Here is a 26,002-nt window from a genome sequence, read left to right as displayed (position 1 = left end):
CGTAAGAGCATAACTAGCATATGCAATTACCCTCTCCTGTCTCTCATGTATCTGGAGTAACTTCCCTCCAATGGCCTCGTCAGATGCATCTGTGTCGAAGACAAACTCATCTTCTGTGTTGAGGAGGGCTTGTACAGGTGGAGTAGTTAGCTTAAGTCGTAAGGCATAAAAGGCTTACGAGCGGCTGTTTGCCCGTCACTTTATATAAAGGAGTGGCCAACGCAGCAAAATTTCTTATGAAATTGCAGTGGTAATTGGCCAACCCAAGAAATCTTTCCACATCCTTCGAAGTCTGGGGAGTTTTCCTCTGGCTTACGGCTCTAATGTCGTTCCCCAACATTTCTAGGGACTCGGGGCCTACAATCCGTCCAAGGAATTCTACTTTCCGCTGGCAGAACGTGCATTTTTAGGCATCAATTTGAGCCCATATTGGCGGAAACTGAGCAATGCTTCCCTGAGATTTTGCACGTGCTCCTTGAAATCCTTTCTTAACACCGGATGTCATCGAGGAAGGCTAGCACGGTTCGTCATGTCATTCCTCTCAGCACCAAGTTGATAGCATGCGAGAAGGTCGCAGGGGCGTTGCAGAGTCCAAACGGCATTTTTACATATTCGAACAACCCGTATTTTTATCATGTATAAACATACATGTTTGTAAACATGTTGATTATAAGTAGGGATCTAGAATGATCTATTTCCAGAGCGTTCTGTGTGTTTATTTGTTTACTGTGTTTAGTTAGATATTTCTAGAAATAGAGGGTTCTCCAATATTCTTGAAGTAAGGGTTTAGCTATATATACTCCAGCTGCCCAAGGCTAATCAGAACTGTAATGAGACCTGTAATTAGACATATCAGGAATTGTACAGCGCCATATTAGATTCTATTGGGAGATTATACCAGGACATTCGCATACAGATAAGTAACACTTTAAATTCTCGTATTACTCTTGTACCACCAGCAATTAATTTCGATATTGTAAACCATCTCTATATAATATTGTATTTAATTAAATTGTGTTTTGAATTAAGCTGCTTGTTTCTCATTTCTGTTATTCTAACACTACCTCTGCCTGAAGTTCTATATCTTAAGTTTGGCGTAGTGGTAGAGTTGACTGCGAAAATACATCTGCGGCGTAGAGGAATTTTCCAGGTATGGTTCCTGAAACTTTTTTTCTAGGAGGAAGATCATTGATAGCCTTCATACCCAACAGTGACACAAGTGGTCTATGGTCAGTCAGTCTCTACTGAAAAATGTTTTCAAATCAGAAAGTCAGAGAATTTCTCTGTAACCCAGGTGACAGCTAGTGCTTTCTTTTCAATTTGTGCGTAGCGTTGCTCTGTTGAGTTCGTTGATCGCGAAGCATAAGCCACTGGCTTTCAGGATTCTTTTCCTGTGTCATCACTTTCCTTGTTCTGTAGTACACACGGCGCCCAATCCGTGTGACGACGCATTCGATGAAACTTTCGTTTTCGCGTTCGGACCGTACAAGGAAAGGACAGGTGTAGACCTTAATTCCTTCTTAATTGCTTCGAATGCCAAAGCTTGCAAATCCTCCCAAATCCACGAATTATCCTTGTGTTACAGATCGCGAATTGGCTTTGAGGCTCGGCCATATTTGGAGTGAAACGACCAAGTTGGTTCACCATACCAAGGAATCAACGTACTCCACTGATATTTTCTGGCTCTTCATAGTCGATAATAGCCTGGAGCTTTTGGGGTCCGGTCGAATACTATTCTCATCAATCACTTGTCCCACAAATGTGACACTCGACTTGTTGAACTTATACTTCTCGCGATTTAGTGTTAGACCTGCTTTAGCTACTCTGCTAAGGTCTTCATCCAAATGTTTGTCGTATTCCTCTCGATTAGAAACGAATACCAAGACATCATTCCTCTGACATACGACTCCTCTGACTCCTTCCAGAAGTTTGGTCGTGCGCTTTTGGAAATGCTCTGGGCAAGGAATACCGAAAGGTAGCCGGTTAAAGCGTAATCTCCAAAACGGCGTCATGAATATAGTCATGGGTCGAGAAGTCCCTTTCAATGGTATCTGCCAGAACCCAGAATTGTAATCGAGTTTCGAGAAAACTCGAGCTCCAGTAAGTCGATAAAGCGTATCTTCGACACTTGAAAGTTGGATGTCCTCACATGGAACCGACTTGTTGAACTGAGTGAGGTCCACACAAAGTATCACTGAATTGTTTTTCTTTGGGACAACTACAAGTCCAGCACACCAGTCAGTTGCCTCGTCCACTGCTGAGATGACTCCTAACTTAGTCATTCATGACAGTTCCTCGTTGGTTCCTGTGTATCAGTGTAGCAAAGGTTCCTTATAGTCCTCCCTGTAGGTTTATCTTGGTTCCTGTTTATCAGTGTAACAAAGGTTCCTTATCGTCCTCCCTGTAGGTTTATTTTGGTTCCTGTTTATCAGTGTAACAAAGGTTCCTTATCGTCCTCCCTGTAAGTTTATTTTGGTTCCTGTTTATCAGTGTAACAAAGGTTCCTTATCGTCCTCCCTGTAGGTTTATCTTGGTTCCTGTGTATCAGTGTAACAAAGGGTCCTTATAGTCCTCCCTGTAGGTTTATCTTGGTTCCTGTTTATCAGTGTAACAAAGGTTCCTTATAGTCCTCCCTGTAGGTTTATCTTGGTTCCTGTTTATCAGTGTAACAAGTGTTCCTTATAATCCTCCCCGTAGGTTTATCTTGGTTCCTGTTTATCAGTGTAACAAAGGTTCCTTATAGTGCTCCCTGTAGGTTTATCTTGGTTCCTGTTTATCAGTGTAACAAAGGTTCCTTATAGTCCTCCCTGTAGGTTTATCTTGGTTCCTGTTTATCAGTGTAACAAAGGTTCCTTATAGTCCTCCCTGTAGGTTTATCTTGGTTCCTGTGTATCAGTGTAACAAAGGGTCCTTATAGTCCTCCCTGTAGGTTTATCTTGGTTCCTGTGTATCAGTGTAACAAAGGGTCCGTATAGTCCTTCCTGTAGGTTTATTTTGGTTTCTGTGTATCAGTGTAACAAGTGTTCCTTATAGTCCTTCCTGTAGGTTTATCTTAGTTCCTGTGTATCAGTGTAACAAGTGTTCCTTATAGTCCTCCCTGTAGGTTTATCTTGGTTCCTGTGTATCAGTGTAACAAGTGTTCCTTATAGTCCTCCCTGTAGGTTTATCTTGGTTCCTGTTTATCAGTGTAACAAAGGGTCCTTATAGTCCTCCCTGTAGGTTTATCTTGGTTCCTGTTTATCAGAGTAACAAAGGTTCCTTATATCCTCCCCGTAGGTTTATCTTGGTTCCTGTTTATCAGTGTAACAAAGGGTCCTTATAGTCCTCCCTGTAGGTTTATCTTGGTTCCTGTTTATCAGTGTAACAAAGGTTCCTTATAGTCCTCCCTGTAGGTTTATCTTGGTTCCTGTTTATCAGTGTAACAAAGGTTCCTTATAGTCCTCCCTGTAGGTTTATCTTGGTTCCTGTGTATCAGTGTAACAAAGGTTCCTTATAGTCCTCCCTGTAGGTTTATCTTGGTTCCTGTTTATCAGTGTAACAAATGTTCCTTATAGTCCTCCCTGTAGGTTTATCTTGGTTCCTGTTTATCAGTGTAACAAAGGGTCCTTATAGTCCTCCCTGTAGGTTTATTTTGGTTCCTGTTTATCAGTGTAACAAAGGTTCCTTATAGTCCTCCCTGTAGGTTTATTTTGGTTCCTGTTTATCAGTGTAACAAAGGTTCCTTATAGTCCTCCCTGTAGGTTTATCTTGGTTCCTGTGTATCAGTGTAACAAGTGTTCCTTATAGTCCTCCCTGTAGGTTTATCTTGGTTCCTGTTTATCAGTGTAACAAAGGGTCCTTATAGTCCTCCCTGTAGGTTTATTTTGGTTCCTGTTTATCAGTGTAACAAAGGTTCCTTATAGTCCTCCCTGTAGGTTTATCTTGGTTCCTGTTTATCAGTGTAACAAAGGGTCCTTATAGTCCTTCCTGTAGGTTTATCTTGGTTCCTGTTTATCAGTGTAACAAAGGTTCCTTATAGTCATCCCTGTAGGTTTATCTTGGTTCCTGTTTATCAGTGTAACAAAGGTTCCTTATAGTCCTCCCTGTAGGTTTATCTTGGTTCCTGTTTATCAGTGTAACAAAGGTTCCTTATAGTCCTCCCTGTAGGTTTATCTTGGTTCATGTTTATCAGTGTAACAAAGGGTCCTTATAGTCATCCCTTTAGGTTTATCTTGGTTCCTGTTTATCAGTGTAACAAATGTTCCTTATAGTCCTCCCTGTAGGTTTATCTTGGTTCCTGTTTATCAGTGTAACAAAGGTTCCTTATAGTCCTCCCTGTAGGTTTATCTTGGTTCCTGTTTATCAGTGTAACAAAGGTTCCTTATAGTCCTCCCTGTAGGTTTATCTTGGTTCCTGTTTATCAGTGTAACAAAGGTTCCTTATAGTCCTCCCTGTAGGTTTATCTTGGTTCCTGTTTATCAGTGTAACAAAGGTTCCTTATAGTCCTCCCTGTAGGTTTATCTTGGTTCCTGTTTATCAGTGTAACAAGTGTTCCTTATAGTCCTCCCTGTAGGTTTATCTTGGTTCCTGTTTATCAGTGTAACAAAGGGTCCTTATAGTCATCCCTGTAGTTTATCTTGGTTCCTGTTTATCAGTGTAACAAAGGTTCCTTATAGTCCTCCCTGTAGGTTTATCTTGGTTCCTGTTTATCAGTGTAACAAAGGTTCCTTATAGTGCTCCCTGTAGGTTTATCTTGGTTCCTGTTTATCAGTGTAACAAAGGTTCCTTATAGTCCTCACTGTAGTTTATCTTGGTTCCTGTTTATCAGTGTAACAAAGGTTCCTTATAGTCCTCCCTGTAGGTTTATCTTGGTTCCTGTTTATCAGTGTAACAAAGGTTCCTTATAGTCCTCCCTGTAGGTTTATCTTGGTTCCTGTTTATCAGTGTAACAAAGGGTCCTTATAGTCCTCCCTGTAGGTTTATCTTGGTTCCTGTTTATCAGTGTAACAAAGGTTCCTTATAGTCCTCCCTGTAGGTTTATCTTGGTTCCTGTTTATCAGTGTAACAAGGTTCCTTATAGTCCTCCCTGTAGGTTTATCTTGGTTCCTGTTTATCAGTGTAACAAAGGGTCCTTATAGTCCTCCCTGTAGGTTTATCTTGGTTCCTGTTTATCAGTGTAACAAAGGTTCCTTATAGTCCTCCCTGTAGGTTTATTTGGTTCCTGTTTATCAGTGTAACAAAGGTTCCTTATAGTCCTCCCTGTAGGTTTATCTTGGTTCCTGTTTATCAGTGTAACAAAGTTCCTTATAGTCCTCCCTGTAGGTTTATTTGGTTCCTGTTTATCAGTGTAACAATTGTTCCTTATAGTCCTCCCTGTAGGTTTATCTTGGTTCCTGTTTATCAGTGTAACAAAGGTTCCTTATAGTCCTCCCTGTAGGTTTATCTTGGTTCCTGTTTATCAGTGTAACAAAGGTTCCTTATAGTCCTCCCTGTTAGTTCTGTTTCCTTATATCCTCCCGTAGGTTTATCTTGGTTCCTGTTTATCAGTGTAACAAAGGTTCCTTATAGTCCTCCCTGTAGGTTTATCTTGGTTCCTGTTTATCAGTGTAACAAAGGTTCCTTATAGTCCTCCCTGTAGGTTTATCTTGGTTCCTGTTTATCAGTGTAACAAAGGTTCCTTATAGTCCTCCCTGTAGGTTTATCTTGGTTCCTGTTTATCAGTGTAACAAAGGTTCCTTATAGTCCTCCCTGTAGGTTTATTTTGGTTCCTGTTTATCAGTGTAACAAAGGTTCCTTATAGTCCTCCCTGTAGGTTTATTTTGGTTCCTGTTTATCAGTGTAACAAAGGTTCCTTATAGTCCTCCCTGTAGGTTTATCTTGGTTCCTGTTTATCAGTGTAACAAAGGTTCCTTATAGTCCTCCCTGTAGGTTTATCTTGGTTCCTGTTTATCAGTGTAACAAAGGTTCCTTATAGTCCTCCCTGTAGGTTTATCTTGGTTCCTGTTTATCAGTGTAACAAAGGTTCCTTATAGTCCTCCCTGTAGGTTTATCTTGGTTCCTGTTTATCAGTGTAACAAAGGTTCCTTATAGTCCTCCCTGTAGGTTTATCTTGGTTCCTGTTTATCAGTGTAACAAAGGTTCCTTATAGTCCTCCCTGTAGGTTTATCTTGGTTCCTGTTTATCAGTGTAACAAAGGGTTCCTTATAGTCCTCCCTGTAGGTTTATCTTGGTTCCTGTTTATCAGTGTAACAAAGGTTCCTTATAGTCCTCCCTGTAGGTTTATCTTGGTTCCTGTTTATCAGTGTAACAAAGGTTCCTTATAGTCCTCCCTGTAGGTTTATCTTGGTTCCTGTTTATCAGTGTAACAAAGTTCCTTATAGTCCTCCCTGTAGGTTTATCTTGGTTCCTGTTTATCAGTGTAACAAAGGTTCCTTATAGTCCTCCCTGTAGGTTTATCTTGGTTCCTGTTTATCAGTGTAACAAAGGTTCCTTATAGTCCTCCCTGTAGGTTTTATCTTGGTTCCTGTTCTGTGTATCAGTGTAACAAAGGTTCCTTATAGTCCTCCCTGTAGGTTTATCTTGGTTCCTGTTTATCAGTGTAACAAAGGTTCCTTATAGTCCTCCCTGTAGGTTTATCTTGGTTCCTGTTTATCAGTGTAACAAAGGTTCCTTATAGTCCTCCCTGTAGGTTTATCTTGGTTCCTGTTTATCAGTGTAACAAAGGTTCCTTATCGTCCTCCCTGTAGGTTTATCTTGGTTCCTGTGTTCAGTGTAACAAATGTTCCTTATAGTCTCCCTGTAGGTTTATCTTGGTTCCTGTTTATCAGTGTAACAAAGGTTCCTTATAGTCCTCCCTGTAGGTTTATCTTGGTTCCTGTTTATCAGTGTAACAAAGGTTCCTTATAGTCCTCCCTGTAGGTTTATCTTGGTTCCTGTTTATCAGTGTAACAAAGGTTCCTTATAGTCCTCCCTGTAGGTTTATCTTGGTTCCTGTTTATCAGTGTAACAAAGGTTCCTTATAGTCCTCCCTGTAGGTTTATCTTGGTTCCTGTTTATCAGTGTAACAAAGGTTCCTTATAGTCCTCCCTGTAGGTTTATCTTGGTTCCTGTTTATCAGTGTAACAAAGGTTCCTTATAGTCCTCCCTGTAGGTTTATCTTGGTTCCTGTTTATCAGTGTAACAAAGGTTCCTTATAGTCCTCCCTGTAGGTTTATCTTGGTTCCTGTTTATCAGTGTAACAAAGGTTCCTTATAGTCCTCCCTGTAGGTTTATCTTGGTTCCTGTTTATCAGTGTAACAAAGGTTCCTTATAGTCCTCCCTGTAGGTTTATCTTGGTTCCTGTTTATCAGTGTAACAAAGGTTCCTTATAGTCCTCCCTGTAGGTTTATCTTGGTTCCTGTTTATCAGTGTAACAAAGGTTCCTTATAGTCCTCCCTGTAGGTTTATCTTGGTTCCTGTTTATCAGTGTAACAAAGGTTCCTTATAGTCCTCCCTGTAGGTTTATCTTGGTTCCTGTTTATCAGTGTAACAAAGGTTCCTTATAGTCCTCCCTGTAGGTTTATCTTGGTTCCTGTTTATCAGTGTAACAAAGGTTCCTTATAGTCCTCCCCGTAGGTTTATCTTGGTTCCTGTGTATCAGTGTAACAAAGGTTCCTTATAGTCCTCCCTGTAGGTTTATCTTGGTTCCTGTTTATCAGTGTAACAAAGGGTTCCTTATAGTCCTCCCTGTAGGTTTATCTTGGTTCCTGTTTATCAGTGTAACAAAGGTTCCTTATAGTCCTCCCTGTAGGTTTATCTTGGTTCCTGTTTATCAGTGTAACAAAGGTTCCTTATAGTCCTCCCTGTAGGTTTATCTTGGTTCCTGTTTATCAGTGTAACAAAGGGTCCTTATAGTCCTCCCTGTAGGTTTATCTTGGTTCCTGTTTATCAGTGTAACAAAGGTTCCTTATAGTCCTCCCTGTAGGTTTATCTTGGTTCCTGTTTATCAGTGTAACAAAGGTTCCTTATAGTCCTCCCTGTAGGTTTATCTTGGTTCCTGTTTATCAGTGTAACAAAGGTTCCTTATAGTCCTCCCTGTAGGTTTATCTTGGTTCCTGTTTATCAGTGTAACAAAGGTTCCTTATAGTCCTCCCTGTAGGTTTATCTTGGTTCCTGTTTATCAGTGTAACAAAGGTTCCTTATAGTCCTCCCTGTAGGTTTATCTTGGTTCCTGTTTATCAGTGTAACAAAGGTTCCTTATAGTCCTCCCTGTAGGTTTATCTTGGTTCCTGTTTATCAGTGTAACAAAGGTTCCTTATAGTCCTCCCTGTAGGTTTATCTTGGTTCCTGTTTATCAGTGTAACAAAGGTTCCTTATAGTCCTCCCTGTAGGTTTATCTTGGTTCCTGTTTATCAGTGTAACAAAGGTTCCTTATAGTCCTCCCTGTAGGTTTATCTTGGTTCCTGTTTATCAGTGTAACAAAGGTTCCTTATAGTCCTCCCTGTAGGTTTATCTTGGTTCCTGTTTATCAGTGTAACAAAGGTTCCTTATAGTCCTCCCTGTAGGTTTATCTTGGTTCCTGTTTATCAGTGTAACAAAGGTTCCTTATAGTCCTCCCTGTAGGTTTATCTTGGTTCCTGTTTATCAGTGTAACAAAGGTTCCTTATAGTCCTCCCTGTAGGTTTATCTTGGTTCCTGTTTATCAGTGTAACAAAGGTTCCTTATAGTCCTCCCTGTAGGTTTATCTTGGTTCCTGTTTATCAGTGTAACAAAGGTTCCTTATAGTCCTCCCTGTAGGTTTATCTTGGTTCCTGTTTATCAGTGTAACAAAGGTTCCTTATAGTCCTCCCTGTAGGTTTATCTTGGTTCCTGTTTATCAGTGTAACAAAGGTTCCTTATAGTCCTCCCTGTAGGTTTATCTTGGTTCCTGTTTATCAGTGTAACAAATGTTCCTTATAGTCCTCCCTGTAGGTTTATCTTGGTTCCTGTTTATCAGTGTAACAAAGGTTCCTTATAGTCATCCCTGTAGGTTTATCTTGGTTCCTGTTTATCAGTGTAACAAAGGTTCCTTATAGTCCTCCCTGTAGGTTTATCTTGGTTCCTGTTTATCAGTGTAACAAAGGTTCCTTATAGTCCTCCCTGTAGGTTTATCTTGGTTCCTGTTTATCAGTGTAACAAAGGTTCCTTATAGTCCTCCCTGTAGGTTTATCTTGGTTCCTGTTTATCAGTGTAACAAAGGTTCCTTATAGTCCTCCCTGTAGGTTTATCTTGGTTCCTGTTTATCAGTGTAACAAAGGTTCCTTATAGTCCTCCCTGTAGGTTTATTTTGGTTCCTGTTTATCAGTGTAACAAAGGTTCCTTATAGTCCTCCCTGTAGGTTTATCTTGGTTCCTGTTTATCAGTGTAACAAAGGGTCCTTATAGTCCTCCCTGTAGGTTTATCTTGGTTCCTGTTTATCAGTGTAACAAAGGTTCCTTATAGTCCTCCCTGTAGGTTTATTTTGGTTCCTGTTTATCAGTGTAACAAAGGTTCCTTATAGTCCTCCCTGTAGGTTTATCTTGGTTCCTGTTTATCAGTGTAACAAAGGGTCCTTATAGTCCTCCCTGTAGGTTTATCTTGGTTCCTGTTTATCAGTGTAACAAAGGGTCCTTATAGTCCTCCCTGTAGGTTTATTTTGGTTCCTGTTTATCAGTGTAACAAAGGTTCCTTATAGTCTCCTCCCTGTAGGTTTATCTTGGTTCCTGTTTATCAGTGTAACAAAGGGTCCTTATAGTCCTCCCTGTAGGTTTATCTTGGTTCCTGTTTATCAGTGTAACAAAGGTTCCTTATAGTCCTCCCTGTAGGTTTATCTTGGTTCCTGTTTATCAGTGTAACAAAGGTTCCTTATAGTCCTCCCTGTAGGTTTATCTTGGTTCCTGTTTATCAGTGTAACAAAGGTTCCTTATAGTCCTCCCTGTAGGTTTATCTTGGTTCCTGTTTATCAGTGTAACAAAGGTCCTTATAGTCCTCCCTGTAGGTTTATCTTGGTTCCTGTTTATCAGTGTAACAAAGGGTCCTTATAGTCCTCCCTGTAGGTTTATCTTGGTTCCTGTTTATCAGTGTAACAAAGGTTCCTTATAGTCCTCCCTGTAGGTTTATCTTGGTTCCTGTTTATCAGTGTAACAAAGGTTCCTTATAGTCCTCCCTGTAGGTTTATCTTGGTTCCTGTTTATCAGTGTAACAAAGGTTCCTTATAGTCCTCCCTGTAGGTTTATCTTGGTTCCTGTTTATCAGTGTAACAAAGGTTCCTTATAGTCCTCCCTGTAGGTTTATCTTGGTTCCTGTTTATCAGTGTAACAAAGGTTCCTTATAGTCCTCCCTGTAGGTTTATCTTGGTTCCTGTTTATCAGTGTAACAAAGGTTCCTTATAGTCCTCCCTGTAGGTTTATCTTGGTTCCTGTTTATCAGTGTAACAAAGGTTCCTTATAGTCCTCCCTGTAGGTTTATCTTGGTTCCTGTTTATCAGTGTAACAAAGGTTCCTTATAGTCCTCCCTGTAGGTTTATCTTGGTTCCTGTTTATCAGTGTAACAAAGGTTCCTTATAGTCCTCCCTGTAGGTTTATCTTGGTTCCTGTTTATCAGTGTAACAAAGGTTCCTTATAGTCCTCCCTGTAGGTTTATCTTGGTTCCTGTTTATCAGTGTAACAAAGGTTCCTTATAGTCCTCCCTGTAGGTTTATCTTGGTTCCTGTTTATCAGTGTAACAAAGGTTCCTTATAGTCCTCCCTGTAGGTTTATCTTGGTTCCTGTTTATCAGTGTAACAAAGGGTCCTTATAGTCCTCCCTGTAGGTTTATCTTGGTTCCTGTTTATCAGTGTAACAAAGGTTCCTTATAGTCCTCCCTGTAGGTTTATCTTGGTTCCTGTTTATCAGTGTAACAAAGGTTCCTTATAGTCCTCCCTGTAGGTTTATCTTGGTTCCTGTTTATCAGTGTAACAAAGGTTCCTTATAGTCCTCCCTGTAGGTTTATCTTGGTTCCTGTTTATCAGTGTAACAAAGGTTCCTTATAGTCCTCCCTGTAGGTTTATCTTGGTTCCTGTTTATCAGTGTAACAAAGGTTCCTTATAGTCCTCCCTGTAGGTTTATCTTGGTTCCTGTTTATCAGTGTAACAAAGGTTCCTTATAGTCCTCCCTGTAGGTTTATCTTGGTTCCTGTTTATCAGTGTAACAAAGGTTCCTTATAGTCCTCCCTGTAGGTTTATCTTGGTTCCTGTTTATCAGTGTAACAAAGGTTCCTTATAGTCCTCCCTGTAGGTTTATCTTGGTTCCTGTTTATCAGTGTAACAAAGGTTCCTTATAGTCCTCCCTGTAGGTTTATCTTGGTTCCTGTTTATCAGTGTAACAAAGGTTCCTTATAGTCCTCCCTGTAGGTTTATCTTGGTTCCTGTTTATCAGTGTAACAAAGGGTCCTTATAGTCCTCCCTGTAGGTTTATCTTGGTTCCTGTTTATCAGTGTAAACAAAGGTTCCTTATAGTCCTCCCTGTAGGTTTATCTTGGTTCCTGTTTATCAGTGTAACAAAGGTCCTTATAGTCCTCCCTGTAGGTTTATCTTGGTTCCTGTTTATCAGTGTAACAAAGTTCCTTATAGTCCTCCCTGTAGGTTTATCTTGGTTCCTGTTTATCAGTGTAACAAAGGTTCCTTATAGTCCTCCCTGTAGGTTTATCTTGGTTCCTGTTTATCAGTGTAACAAAGGTTCCTTATAGTCCTCCCTGTAGGTTTATCTTGGTTCCTGTTTATCAGTGTAACAAAGGTTCCTTATAGTCCTCCCTGTAGGTTTATCTTGGTTCCTGTTTATCAGTGTAACAAAGGTTCCTTATAGTCCTCCCTGTAGGTTTATCTTGGTTCCTGTTTATCAGTGTAACAAAGGTTCCTTATAGTCCTCCCTGTAGGTTTATCTTGGTTCCTGTTTATCAGTGTAACAAAGGTTCCTTATAGTCTCCTGTAGGTTTATTGTTCTGTTATCAGTGTAACAAGTTCCTGTAGTCCCCTGTAGTTTATCTTGGTTCCTGTTTATCAGTGTAACAAAGGTTCCTTATAGTCATCCCTGTAGGTTTATCTTGGTTCCTGTTTATCAGTGTAACAAATGTTCCTTATAGTCCTCCCTGTAGGTTTATCTTGGTTCCTGTTTATCAGTGTAACAAGTGTTCCTTATAGTCCTCCCTGTAGGTTTATCTTGGTTCCTGTTTATCAGTGTAACAAAGGTTCCTTATAGTCCTCCCTGTAGGTTTATCTTGGTTCCTGTTTATCAGTGTAACAAAGGTTCCTTATAGTCCTCCCTGTAGGTTTATCTTGGTTCCTGTTTATCAGTGTAACAAAGGTTCCTTATAGTCCTCCCTGTAGGTTTATCTTGGTTCCTGTTTATCAGTGTAACAAGGTTCTTATAGTCTCCCTGTAGGTTTATCTTGGTTCCTGTTTATCAGTGTAACAAAGGGTCCTTATAGTCCTTCCTGTAGGTTTATCTTGGTTCCTGTTTATCAGTGTAACAAAGGTTCCTTATAGTCCTCCCTGTAGGTTTATCTTGGTTCCTGTGTATCAGTGTAACAAAAGAGTCCTTATAGTCATCCCTGTAAGTTTATCTTGGTTCCTGTTTATCAGAGTAACAAAGGTTCCTTATAGTCCTCCCTGTAGGTTTATCTTGGTTCCTGTGTATCAGTGTAACAAAGGGTCCTTATAGTCCTCCCTGTAGGTTTATCTTGGTTCCTGTTTATCAGTGTAACAAAGGTTCCTTATAGTCCTCCCTGTAGGTTTATCTTGGTTCCTGTTTATCAGTGTAACAAAGGTTCCTTATAGTCCTCCCTGTAGGTTTATCTTGGTTCCTGTTTATCAGTGTAACAAAGGTTCCTTATAGTCCTCCCTGTAGGTTTATCTTGGTTCCTGTTTATCAGTGTAACAAAGGTTCCTTATAGTCCTCCCTGTAGGTTTATCTTGGTTCCTGTTTATCAGTGTAACAAAGGGTCCTTATAGTCCTCCCTGTAGGTTTATCTTGGTTCCTGTTTATCAGTGTAACAAAGGTTCCTTATAGTCCTCCCTGTAGGTTTATCTTGGTTCCTGTTTATCAGTGTAACAAAGGTTCCTTATAGTCCTCCCTGTAGGTTTATCTTGGTTCCTGTTTATCAGTGTAACAAAGGTTCCTTATAGTCCTCCCTGTAGGTTTATCTTGGTTCCTGTTTATCAGTGTAACAAAGGTTCCTTATAGTCCTCCCTGTAGGTTTATCTTGGTTCCTGTTTATCAGTGTATCAAAGGTTCCTTATAATCCTCCCCGTAGGTTTATCTTGGTTCCTGTTTATCAGTGTAACAAGTGTTCCTTATAGTCCTCCCTGTATGTTTATCTTGGTTCCTGTTTATCAGTGTAACAAAGTGTTCCTTATAGTCCTCCCTGTATGTTTATTTTGGTTCCTGTTTATCAGTGTAACAAAGGTTCCTTATCGTCCTCCCCTGTAGGTTTATCTTGGTTCCTGTGTTCAGTGTAACAAATGTTCCTTATAGTCCTCCCTGTAGGTTTATCGTATTACGTTACAGTGTACTACAGCGTTAGTGTGTGTGATTTATAATATTTTAAGTATTTGATCAGAATAAAACTAAAAAAATGTCTCCTTTGTACCTTGCCTGGGTAACATTTTCCCAGGCCAAGGGTATACTATAAGTGGATCTCACCTCAACATTGAAGTTCCCGCACTGAATCATCTGCTGTGTTTACCGAAGTTATATCATAATAAGACGTATTCAGTAGATAATTGTTCGTTTAAATTAGATTTAACCAGTTTTTAATTATCCTGCACTTTCTGATGCATTCCAATGAGAACATTGTGCTGAATTCACTGAAGCATACTGCCAATGAACTACAGAGCACATCACCGGTCACATTACCTTGACAAAACTGCTGTATACTGAGGTGGCGAGCTACACATGATATGAGAGTTGTATTGGTAATTGAGGCATTTCCAACCGTTATGTTTACTCATATAAATTCATAATCAGCATAAACTGTACATAATCTGCATAAACTGCATGTAATCAGCATAAACTGTACACAATCAGCACCACGGTAACATGATAGAAACAGCTAACCTTTAGATATTTGACTTGTGAAACTATAAGCTAAGTATCAGGATGTATTCATTTATTACATTTTCTGAAGAAAAGACAACCAACAAGCAATTTGCTAAGATAAAATAGCCGAGCGTTAAAGGAGTCTGCCCACGGACAATCTTTTGATTGTATCATTCGGAAAATTTAGATTCAATATGCGACCTATCAAACAATACGTTTCAAAGGAATTTCCGTTCTTATGCATATGTGTATTACATCATTTGCTACCATTGGAACCATTTTTTCTGATTTACAGAGCAAAAAAACAACTTATCAATGCAGAAAAATAAAGAAAATTAACACAATAACATTCTGTTACAGTTTATCATCGTTGCGCTCTATCCCTGAACACCACTTCTGTACACACGGAGAACTGCCACTTTCATTTCAAATGTTCTCGTGTGTAGACTTGTTTTGATGTTTTTTTCACGCGAAGTATTCAGATAAATGAACAAATATACAATCAAGGATTCCCCGGAAAGTTTACCGGATTGTCTGAGTACAACACATTTACAAAATAAACTTACAAAATATGAAAAACGAGATTTAAAAAGCTGATCACGATCAAAAATAAAAAATAATTATGATGCATATCAGTGTAACGTTTTTACCCATACAAAACTCAGTATGAAATGGATAATTTCCGAAAACCTGTCCATTATTAAAGAGAATGGATAGTACCGAGTCGGCAGGGCGAGGTACGATCCATTCTCTCTAATAATGGACAGGTTGAGGAATTTATCCAACTTAAAACCCATCATACCAGTACCCACTACCTTGCGTACCCTGTAAGAGAAATGGGACATCCCACTTCAGGTATTGCACAGGTGTTCACTCACCTGTTACAAATAATGGACTAACAATATTGAGATGCATGCACAATCATTTAGTTTTCCACCTTTGGAGGTACACGTACAACAAGTGTTTTCGAACATATCGCATAGTGATATATATTCCTTACCCGGTCATCATTATACAAGTGATGCCCCTGTGATGGAGCGACATGACGATTTGACCACCCGAGAGTCGTTATGTCACCCTCCATCACGGGGGCATCGATTGTTTTATTATAGGAATATTACTGTTTCTATCCAAATTGGACTTATTGAAAATATTTTGTTTCAATTGCCCATACCAGGTTAACATCGGTGTTTGCACAAAAAATGCTAGGTAGAACTTGCAGGATACATGTACAATTTATTTAAAAACGTTAGAAATGTAACAAAACACTCAAACCACACGTTATATGTTGTAACTATCGTTTTGAAGTTCTACTGTGATTTCCCGTGCTTTTTGAATTTACGGAATTACACGTTAGGTAGCCTATATTGTCACTGTACATGTACATACATCTATTTCCGTTATGTTCAAGCTGTGACTATGAAGGGGGCAGGGTGGGTTTTTCAATAACCTGTTTATCATTAAATATTCACAGTCAGTGGTGAATTGATAGTATAAACCCCGTAGATTTCAACCAAAGGCTACTCAACTTTATTTCTCGATAGATTGAGTATGTCACGCGCAATTTGGAGCCGCGCGGATGAATTTATGATGGTCCAAATCAGAAACTTTTGGTGTTTTCAGTACCGAACGCGGTCCATTCCAAATATCGATACCCTACTCAACTTTATCCTTCGATAGAAACACCAGAAAGAGACTTTAATCTTTAAAAATCGAGAAATGTCGAGTAGTTATCAACTGTGTTAATTGTAAAGTTTAGCCTAACATAACGGAAAATATAGCCCAAAATTTTGATCTCCGTATGTAATCTATTGCAGTAAAATACTGTACTGATGTACTGACGACAAGTAAGCTGCGGAACACGATGAAAGCACTAATTAGATGTCGGACGCACAAACTGATCATTAATTATCATAACACAATACACCTCGCTAAACAGACAGATATACCTGCTATCTCAGCTCAAAAAGGGCATACGTCACCAAGTGTGAAACATACATTGTACGTCACAATCAACACCTGGGCTGTTTCTATGACAACGACGCCATGGACATTACAATAACTAATTGGATCATGTTCACGGAATATCTTTATTTTCTTGCATCACATTAGAGTGTATTTAGCCTTTTCACAGTCCTCCGCCAAGGCAGGTGTCGTTCACGCAGATGTCACGACACAATTAGATTAGCGTACCAACAATTGTCAAGATTCCCTTGTATTTCCATGGAAACACTTACGAATCACTCGATTGATTATATTATGCTTATTAGAATATATAAATTCAATTAAAATGCAAGGATTTTCTTTCACTCTTTTTTTTCATAGTGAGAACTGTTTGTGTGTTAAACATATTTTTCTCCGTATGTCTGAATTTTACACTTTCTAATTTAACCACTTTTTATAAAGTTGCAGCTCTGGAAGTATTTTTAATTATAAAAGTAAAAATCTTTATAACGTGTACACATGAACATGACGATATTGAAGGCGCTTTATTCAAAACCAGGAATATATGATCCCTAGATTTCGGCTCTCTTATATGCCGACATGTGCTTTTTGTGAGCTAAATCATCAAGTTACATGTCAACATTCAATAATCAAATGTTTAAGTGACATATCGTTTTATTGAAAATATCATGCAATATAACTTTTAAATTCCAACATGGAGATTGCATATTTATGTTTCTGTCACAGTCAAATAGGCTTTGTTGGATTGTTAAGACAAGAAATGGTGATAATTAACAATACCATTGAAAGTGTCATTCGGTGCAAGTTTTTGGAATAAAGGATGATTGATAAAAGACTTTACAGTTATAACATTTGACTTTCATTAGGTGAGATAATATGGTTCCTCAAATTAGTTGTCCTTTTCAAGACTATTCTGTAGTCCAAACTATACTTTTAAATGCTCATTATTGCCTGAAAGCAGGAACCTCCACAATGTTTCACATGATTTGACTTCACAAAAACCGTGTATAGAATACATTGAGGCGTTTCAGTTGATACCCATGTACATAACAAGAATAATATTTTCAAAATAAATTGTTCTTTTCACGTTTCGAGTTCAAAATCATATACATGTACAGTATAATAGTTGAAATGCCTACTATATGCCATTTGTGGTAAAGTTTCTTTGTAACCAAAGTTTTTCTTCTCCATAACATGACCTACACCAAATTCAAGTTTGTCTTCTTCTCCATTACATGACCTATAGCTACACCACACTCGATAATCCAGAGGTTCCAATCACATAGATCTCAACATCCATGGACTATTTCATAGTAAAATTGAAGTCAACAGAACAGGTAATTTATTTCTTTAATGTACATCAAAAGATACACTGTGGTTGACTGTGTGGCTTTGAAGTTGGGTTTTGCTCTCTCTGTAGTCTTCAAAGGAAATCTTTGCTGGCCTGTGATAGGTCAAATGTTTTCCGCCGAGCTGTCTCCAATTTTACAATGAGATAGTCCAGAGGTGTAGAGATAGTATGTGATCGGAACCCCTGGAGTATCAAGGATGGACCTACACCTAACTCACCCAAACATTAGATGTAACTAAGACATAAAACACAACTCAAACTGAATTGTTTGAAATGAAATGATTTTTATTTCATAAGTCATTTCATCCGTACCATTAACAAGATATCTGCTGTGTAGCGGGACACACTCAGTAAAACCATGTACTGGTATATCCAGTAATCATACAACAGTTGTAGATCTCCTCTTAATACTCCTCTACTACATTTGGTAAACCACTCATACTCAACCACTTGTCTCAAAGAAAAAAAAAGAAATCAGTTGCGTCTGTAGGTGAAAATAGTTAATTCTATTCTCCCATCCAACATCTGAATTTAGCACCTGACAAAGCATTTTGTTTGTGCTGGTCAAAGTACAAATCACAGTGAATGATACATTTTTCTACCTTGATAAACACGTTATTACTTATAGCATGATCCAGTGTTCAGTATCTAGGCAAAGACATACAGTAGTGTTTCTCTGATACAGAGGTCAAATATAAGTCAAAATATAGATCACAGTAACCTATTTTTGATACACATACACAAAACATTTATATAGGTGAAGTAAGTATGAAGCTGCAGTGTCGAGTACAGTAAAGAATAATAGTGCAGACAGGATAATAAGCAAAGGGACAGACAAAATACCAAAACATATGTTCTTGGCTTTAAAGCAATAGCACCAGAACTGAAATAAATATGATTGTATCGAGATTTAACAATATTTCATTAATTATAACCAAGATACACTAGTACTATGATTTACATAGACTACCCTGAATCTATCTTCAAGCTTCACACTAAAATTATAATGTAGACAGCATTGTATTTATAAAGCAGTATGTAAAAATCATATTTTTACTAATTTTGTTTATGTTTTTTTAATTAAAAGACATTTCATGCTTCCAATTATCACATTTTTTTTCTTTCCCATGTACAGTTATAAAATTTAATAATAAAATCGATTACATTCACAACTCATGTCAAATTCCTTTTTCAGATATCTGGCAACAGGAATCAGGATTCAATTTTAAAACATTTTTGAAAAGTACAAGTCTCTTTTAATTCCATACAGAACACACATTCACAAATACACCACCATATTTAAAGATAAAATACTAACATTCGTCAGTTTAAGCCAGAAGTAGTCCTACGTGACAATCTATAATTTGACACAACTTAGATATGTACTATTATATAACAGCCAATCTGAATCTGCCAAATCAGGCATTACTCCATTACCTAAGCACATTCATTCCCATATAGAGAATAGTGTTAAAATGACCACAGTTTTCCCCATGCAAAACATTTCTGGTGTATTGCATAACAATACTGCTTGATGCTATATCAAGAAACACTCATCTAGTCATCTAACAGGTATACTTCCATTAACCAGGTCATTACGGATATATAGCCAGTTACCGGTACCTCAGCAGTTCATGTTAATCAACCTGTAGGCTTTAGGCATCAGTGTACTTCGATTCATTAGCAAATAAATGTATCCTTGCTCTCTGTCAATCGTTTGGAGAGGCGAGACATTAGCAGAGACAACTTCATGGTCACAATAGCAGAGACAACTTCATGGTCACAAAAAAGTATCAAGTCACCAGAAAAATAACAAGTTTGAGCATGTGAAAAGTCACAAAATCTTGGGCCAATTCCTGATTGTCTTGGCAAATGACCTTTACTCCACAACTGTATTCCATACCTACAAAGAAAGTAGCGATCAATACACTTCCATGCAGTATTCCACCAGCAAAGGGCTGCAATAATGATCCGCAGTTTTCAGGACATATTATAGGTTAACTTAGAATTTCGCTTGATTAGAAATGATTTGCAATGAAAACAACAGATAACATTTTTTTCCGTTAATCAATGAATATTGGAACAGAAAATGACAGTGGATCAGTTCACAGTTCTGACGAATATGGTCAGATAATACAGGACCTCAATAAAATTTATGGTCAGTAATGTCCAAATTACTGAAGAAGAAAACTTACCCACTGTAAGGAAGATAGATCAGCTGTATTCCTGTTTGAGTTCCTCTAATTGTTGACGTATGGCCATCTCTCGTTCCTCCCGGTTACGCTCTTCTATCTCCACTTCCTTTTTCACTTTCTGCCACTTCAGGACCATTGAGGACACATTCTTTTTCTTGAGATTTAGACTGGTACTACTCATGGTCTGAATTACAACAAAAAAAACATTATATCTCGTATTCAGTTTCCCAATTCTGAAACTATGTTAGCATATGTTCTAGCTCCCCCCACAGCTGAATCCAAGATACCCTCAAGATAACAATAATGTGAAAATTGACAATCACTGATCACCCTATATTACTATACCCTTCTTCATACAGATTAAATTGTATTTCTCGTAATTTTCCCAATCACAAACATTATGTTTCAAAGTTTCAGGTAATATGGGAAAACCAAATTGCATCACGTGACCGACATCAGCCATACCAGTATAGATCGGAACCTCCCGAATCGTATCACATGGTCAACAACGGCAATATCCGTACAGATTGAAACAGTTTTGACATTTCCGAGCTATTTTAAACATCTACACTTTAAATACTTTGTTCTATGCCAAAATTACAGCAAGTCACAGACTATACAACTTTACAAGCATATTCCTAAAAAAATAACTGTCTGAACATTATCCCTCATATAATGTAACATTTCCAATATAATGATTGGAACTGTTCATCAGACTAGCTAACAGGTGCATGGAATTATGTAGAAGAAACTTTTAGAAAAATCCTAATACTTCAAATTTGAAATCCGCCTAAACATTACAGCTTTATTATTGGATATCAGGGGTTATTGCAGATGCAATAATATCACCTTATCTTTTTTCTTTTTCTTCTTCTCTTTGTCGACAGGATAAGGAGAGGATGGATGACCAGTAGAGAGACTGTCTGCTGATCCTTCCACAAAGTCCTGTGTACTGGAGGCTGCTGCAGCGAAGGATCCACTGCTCTCTACAATGTCCCCAATTGATGACGCTGGGTAGTACCCGTCTCCCATTCCCTGTGTCGGAGGCATCACAGCATCCGAAGAGAAGATCTGAGGTCCACGAGTAATTATGGTACTAGGTTGTTCCATATTTTGAGAGAACATTTGTTCACCTAGCCTGCTGGCCTGACTGAAGGATAGTGCCCCGTCCGACTGCGGACTGTAAGTTTGAACACTAGAAGGCAATGCCTCATTACTGTCCACATCCATATCACTGTCTCCGTTCTGGACGTCACGTCTGCCTTGGTCGGGCTCCTCCTCATCATCATCACTCAGACCTCTGTACTCTTGTCTTTGATCGTCCGGAGGAGGAGGTGGGGGTGGGGCGGTAAGTAACAACTCCAGGTCGGTGCCCGGCGGTGGAGGTTCTCCTCTGTAGATCCCCATTTCATTATTACTTAGGTAGTTAAAACCTCTCTGCTGACCACCTTCCTCAGCATGACCTGCGAGATGAGTTAATAGTTTAACACACATAAGAACTAATTAAATCATGTACTATATTAGTAGATATTTTCACATCTGGAAATTTTACACAGTTTTTAGTGAGAAATGATTATAAAAATTCACTAATCAGTCTATGATCATCCTAAAAACAGTCCAGAATCTTAAGAACAATATCTTTCTCAATACTGTTTATTTAGCAAAATATTCTGGCATCACCGAATGCAAGTTCTTGTTTGCTGGGGATACATAACTACAGAGAATCAATAAAGCGGAAAAAAATTCCACATTGTGAATAATTCAGCTTTTACAGACTATATCCCTGTAACTCATAAAAGTGGTCACATTTGACATTTAACCTTACAAATAGGGTAGAGAGATAGATGCACACTTTGATTTCTTAGACAATCAAACGTGAATGATGTGCATCTCAACTCCTTACTCAGAACCGAAAGCAGCTTTAGAATCATGAAAATGATGGAGATTACATTCTACATGGTTATCTGAGAATCCACTCTATAGATCAGATGTTTAGTGATATAGTGTACTACTAAAACTGAAGAAGGTCTCTGCAGCTTATACTCTGGAAAATATGGTAAAATTTAATCTTTAACATAAATTATTTACACTTACCACTTTGGTTTTCTTGAACAGTTTCTTTTGATGTTGTCTGCAAGAAAATGTCCATTTAATGGTTACACCATATAAAGATGTGAATGAGAAAACACCAGAAATCAACATCTTAAATTCTTAATGACTTAATTCAGAAACCTTATTTAGAATTTGTAGATCATAAATAACATAACATAAATAATTCAATTTATTTCAAACAGACCCTAACATTGATTTAAGAACTGAGAGAGATGTATTGAATGTTACGTTTTAAGCGATTATATTACACTTCTGTTTGAAACACCTTTTTATTTCCTCCACATTTTTCTAACTTACTTTAATACTTTCTTTTCTCCTCCTTTTTATATTTTACAACATTTTTGTGTGTGTTATAACATCTGATGTTTATATATGGATAGCTTAGGTGAATTATGGACAGGGTTTTGTGTAAGTTATAACATCTGATGTTTATATATGGATAGCTTAGGTGAATTATGGACAGGGTTTTGTGTATGTTATAACATCTGATGTTTATATATGGATAGCCTAGGTGAATTATGGAAAGGGTTTTGTGTATGTTATAACATCTGATGTTTATATATGGATAGCTTAGGTGAATTATGGACAGGGTTTTGTGTATGTTATAACATCTGATGTTTATATATATATAGCTTAGGTAGGTGAATTATGGACAGGGTTTTGTGTATGTTATAACATCTGATGTTTATATATGGATAGCTTAGGTGAATTATGGACAGGGTTTTGTGTATGTTATAACATCTGATGTTTATATATGGATAGCTTAGGTGAATTATGGACAGGGTTTTGTGTATGTTATAACATCTGATGTTTATATATGGATAGCTTAGGTGAATTATGGACAGGGTTTTGTGTATGTTATAACATCTGATGTTTATATATGGATAGCCTAGGTGAATTATGGACAGGGTTTTGTGTATGTTATAACATCTGATGTTTATATATGGATAGCTTAGGTGAATTATGGACAGGGTTTTGTGTATGTTATAACATCTGATGTTTATATATGGATAGCTTAGGTGAATTATGGACAGGGTTTTGTGTATGTTATAACATCTGATGTTTATATATGGATAGCTCAGGTGAATTATGGACAGGGTTTTGTGTATGTTATAACATCTGATGTTTATATATGGATAGCTTAGGTGAATTATGGACAGGGTTTTGTGTATGTTATAACATCTGATGTTTATATATGGATAGCTTAGGTGAATTATGGACAGGGTTTTGTGTATGTTATAACATCTGATGTTTATATATGGATAGCTTAGGTGAATTATGGACAGGGTTTTGTGTATGTTATAACATCTGATGTTTATATATGGATAGCTTAGGTGAATTATGGACAGGTTTTGTGTAGTTATAACATCTGATGTTTATATATGGATAGCTAGGTGAATTATGGACAGGGTTTTGTGTATGTTATAACATCTGATGTTTATATATATAGCTTAGGTGAATTATGGACAGGGTTTTGTGTATGTTATAACATCTGATGTTTATATATGGATAGCTTAGGTGAATTATGGACAGGGTTTTGTGTATGTTATAACATCTGATGTTTATATATGGATAGCTTAGGTGAATTATGGACAGGGTTTTGTGTATGTTATAACATCTGATGTTTATATATGGATAGCTCAGGTGAATTATGGACAGGGTTTTGTGTATGTTATAACATCTGATGTTTATATATGGATAGCTTAGGTGAATTATGGACAGGGTTTTGTGTATGTTATAACATCTGATGTTTATATATGGATAGCTTAGGTGAATTATGGACAGGGTTTTGTGTATGTTATAACATCTGATGTTTATATATGGATAGCTTAGGTGAATTATGGACAGGGTTTTGTGTATGTTATAACATCTGATGTTTATATATGGATAGCTTAGGTGAATTATGGACAGGGTTTTGTGTATGTTATAACATCTGATGTTTATATATGGATAGCTTAGGTGAATTATGGACAGGGTTTTGTGTATGTTATAACATCTGATGTTTATATATGGATAGCTTAGGTGAATTATGGACAGGGTTTTGTGTATGTTATAACATCTGATGTTTATATATGGATAGCTTAGGTGAATTATGGACAGGGTTTTGTGTATGTTATAACATCTGATGTTTATATATGGATAGCTTAGGTGAATTATGGACAGGGTTTTGTGTATGTTATAACATCTGATGTTTATATATGGATAGCTTAGGTGAATTATGGACAGGGTTTTGTGTATGTTATAACATCTGATGTTTATATATGGATAGCTTAGGTGAATTATGGACAGGGTTTTGTGTATGTTATAACATCTGATGTTTATATATGGATAGCTTAGGTGAATTATGGACAGGGTTTTGTGTATGTTATAACATCTGATGTTTATATATGGATAGCTTAGGTGAATTATGGACAGGGTTTTGTGTATGTTATAACATCTGATGTTTATATATGGATAGCTTAGGTGAATTATGGACAGGGTTTTGTGTATGTTATAACATCTGATGTTTATATATGGATAGCTTAGGTGAATTATGGACAGGGTTTTGTGTATGTTATAACATCTGATGTTTATATATGGATAGCTTAGGTGAATTATGGACAGGGTTTTGTGTATGTTATAACATCTGATGTTTATATATGGATAGCTTAGGTGAATTATGGACAGGGTTTTGTGTATGTTATAACATCTGATGTTTATATATGGATAGCTTAGGTGAATTATGGACAGGGTTTTGTGTATGTTATAACATCTGATGTTTATATATGGATAGCTTAGGTGAATTATGGACAGGGTTTTGTGTATGTTATAACATCTGATGTTTATATATGGATAGCTTAGGTGAATTATGGACAGGGTTTTGTGTATGTTATAACATCAGATGTTTATATATGGATAGCTTAGGTGAATTATGGACAGGGTTTTGTGTATGTTATAACATCTGATGTTTATATATGGATAGCTTAGGTGAATTATGGACAGGGTTTTGTGTATGTTATAACATCTGATGTTTATATATGGATAGCTTAGGTGAATTATGGACAGGGTTTTGTGTATGTTATAACATCAGATGTTTATATATATGGATAGCTTAGGTGAATTATGGACAGGGTTTTGTGTATGTTATAACATCTGATGTTTATATATGGATAGCTTAGGTGAATTATGGACAGGGTTTTGTGTATGTTATAACATCAGATGTTTATATATGGATAGCTTAGGTGAATTATGGACAGGGTTTTGTGTATGTTATAACATCTGATGTTTATATATGGATAGCTTAGGTGAATTATGGACAGGTTTTGTGTATGTTATAACATCTGATGTTTATATATGGATAGCTTAGGTGAATTATGGACAGGGTTTTGTGTATGTTATAACATCTGATGTTTATATATGGATAGCTTAGGTGAATTATGGACAGGGTTTTGTGTATGTTATAACATCTGATGTTTATATATGGATAGCTTAGGTGAATTATGGACAGGGTTTTGTGTATGTTATAACATCTGATGTTTATATATGGATAGCTTAGGTGAATTATGGACAGGGTTTTGTGTATGTTATAACATCTGATGTTTATATATGGATAGCTTAGGTGAATTATGGACAGGGTTTTGTGTATGTTATAACATCTGATGTTTATATATGGATAGCTTAGGTGAATTATGGACAGGGTTTTGTGTATGTTATAACATCTGATGTTTATATATGGATAGCTTAGGTGAATTATGGACAGGGTTTTGTGTATGTTATAACATCTGATGTTTATATATGGATAGCTTAGGTGAATTATGGACAGGGTTTTGTGTATGTTATAACATCTGATGTTTATATATGGATAGCTTAGGTGAATTATGGACAGGGTTTTGTGTATGTTATAACATCTGATGTTTATATATGGATAGCTTAGGTGAATTATGGACAGGGTTTTGTGTATGTTATAACATCTGATGTTTATATATGGATAGCTTAGGTGAATTATGGACAGGGTTTTGTGTATGTTATAACATCTGATGTTTATATATGGATAGCTTAGGTGAATTATGGACAGGGTTTTGTGTATGTTATAACATCTGATGTTTATATATGGATAGCTTAGGTGAATTATGGACAGGGTTTTGTGTATGTTATAACATCTGATGTTTATATATGGATAGCTTAGGTGAATTATGGACAGGGTTTTGTGTATGTTATAACATCTGATGTTTATATATGGATAGCTTAGGTGAATTATGGACAGGGTTTTGTGTATGTTATAACATCTGATGTTTATATATGGATAGCTTAGGTGAATTATGGACAGGGTTTTGTGTATGTTATAACATCTG

General features: G+C 37.4%; 1 protein-coding gene across 1 annotated transcript in view; it reads right to left on the bottom strand.

Moving 5' to 3' along the window:
• Window positions 1–17,638: 17,638 nt before the first annotated feature.
• LOC138329200 (formin-binding protein 4-like) overlaps window positions 17,639–26,002 on the bottom strand; it is a 30,457-nt gene continuing 22,093 nt past the window's right edge. The window contains exons 15-18 of the mRNA XM_069276014.1: window positions 21,654–21,690; window positions 20,409–21,022; window positions 19,560–19,743; window positions 17,639–19,267 (exon numbers count right to left, since the gene is read on the bottom strand). Of these exons, the coding sequence (XP_069132115.1) occupies window positions 19,579–19,743; window positions 20,409–21,022; window positions 21,654–21,690 (816 nt within the window). The 3' untranslated portion in view covers window positions 17,639–19,267; window positions 19,560–19,578. The remainder of the gene's footprint in view (window positions 19,268–19,559; window positions 19,744–20,408; window positions 21,023–21,653; window positions 21,691–26,002) is intronic.

Source organism: Argopecten irradians, chromosome 8 (genome assembly GCF_041381155.1).
Source record: "Argopecten irradians isolate NY chromosome 8, Ai_NY, whole genome shotgun sequence".
Classification (NCBI taxonomy): Eukaryota; Metazoa; Mollusca; class Bivalvia; order Pectinida; family Pectinidae; genus Argopecten; species Argopecten irradians.
This window is presented reverse-complemented; position numbering and strand designations above follow the sequence as displayed.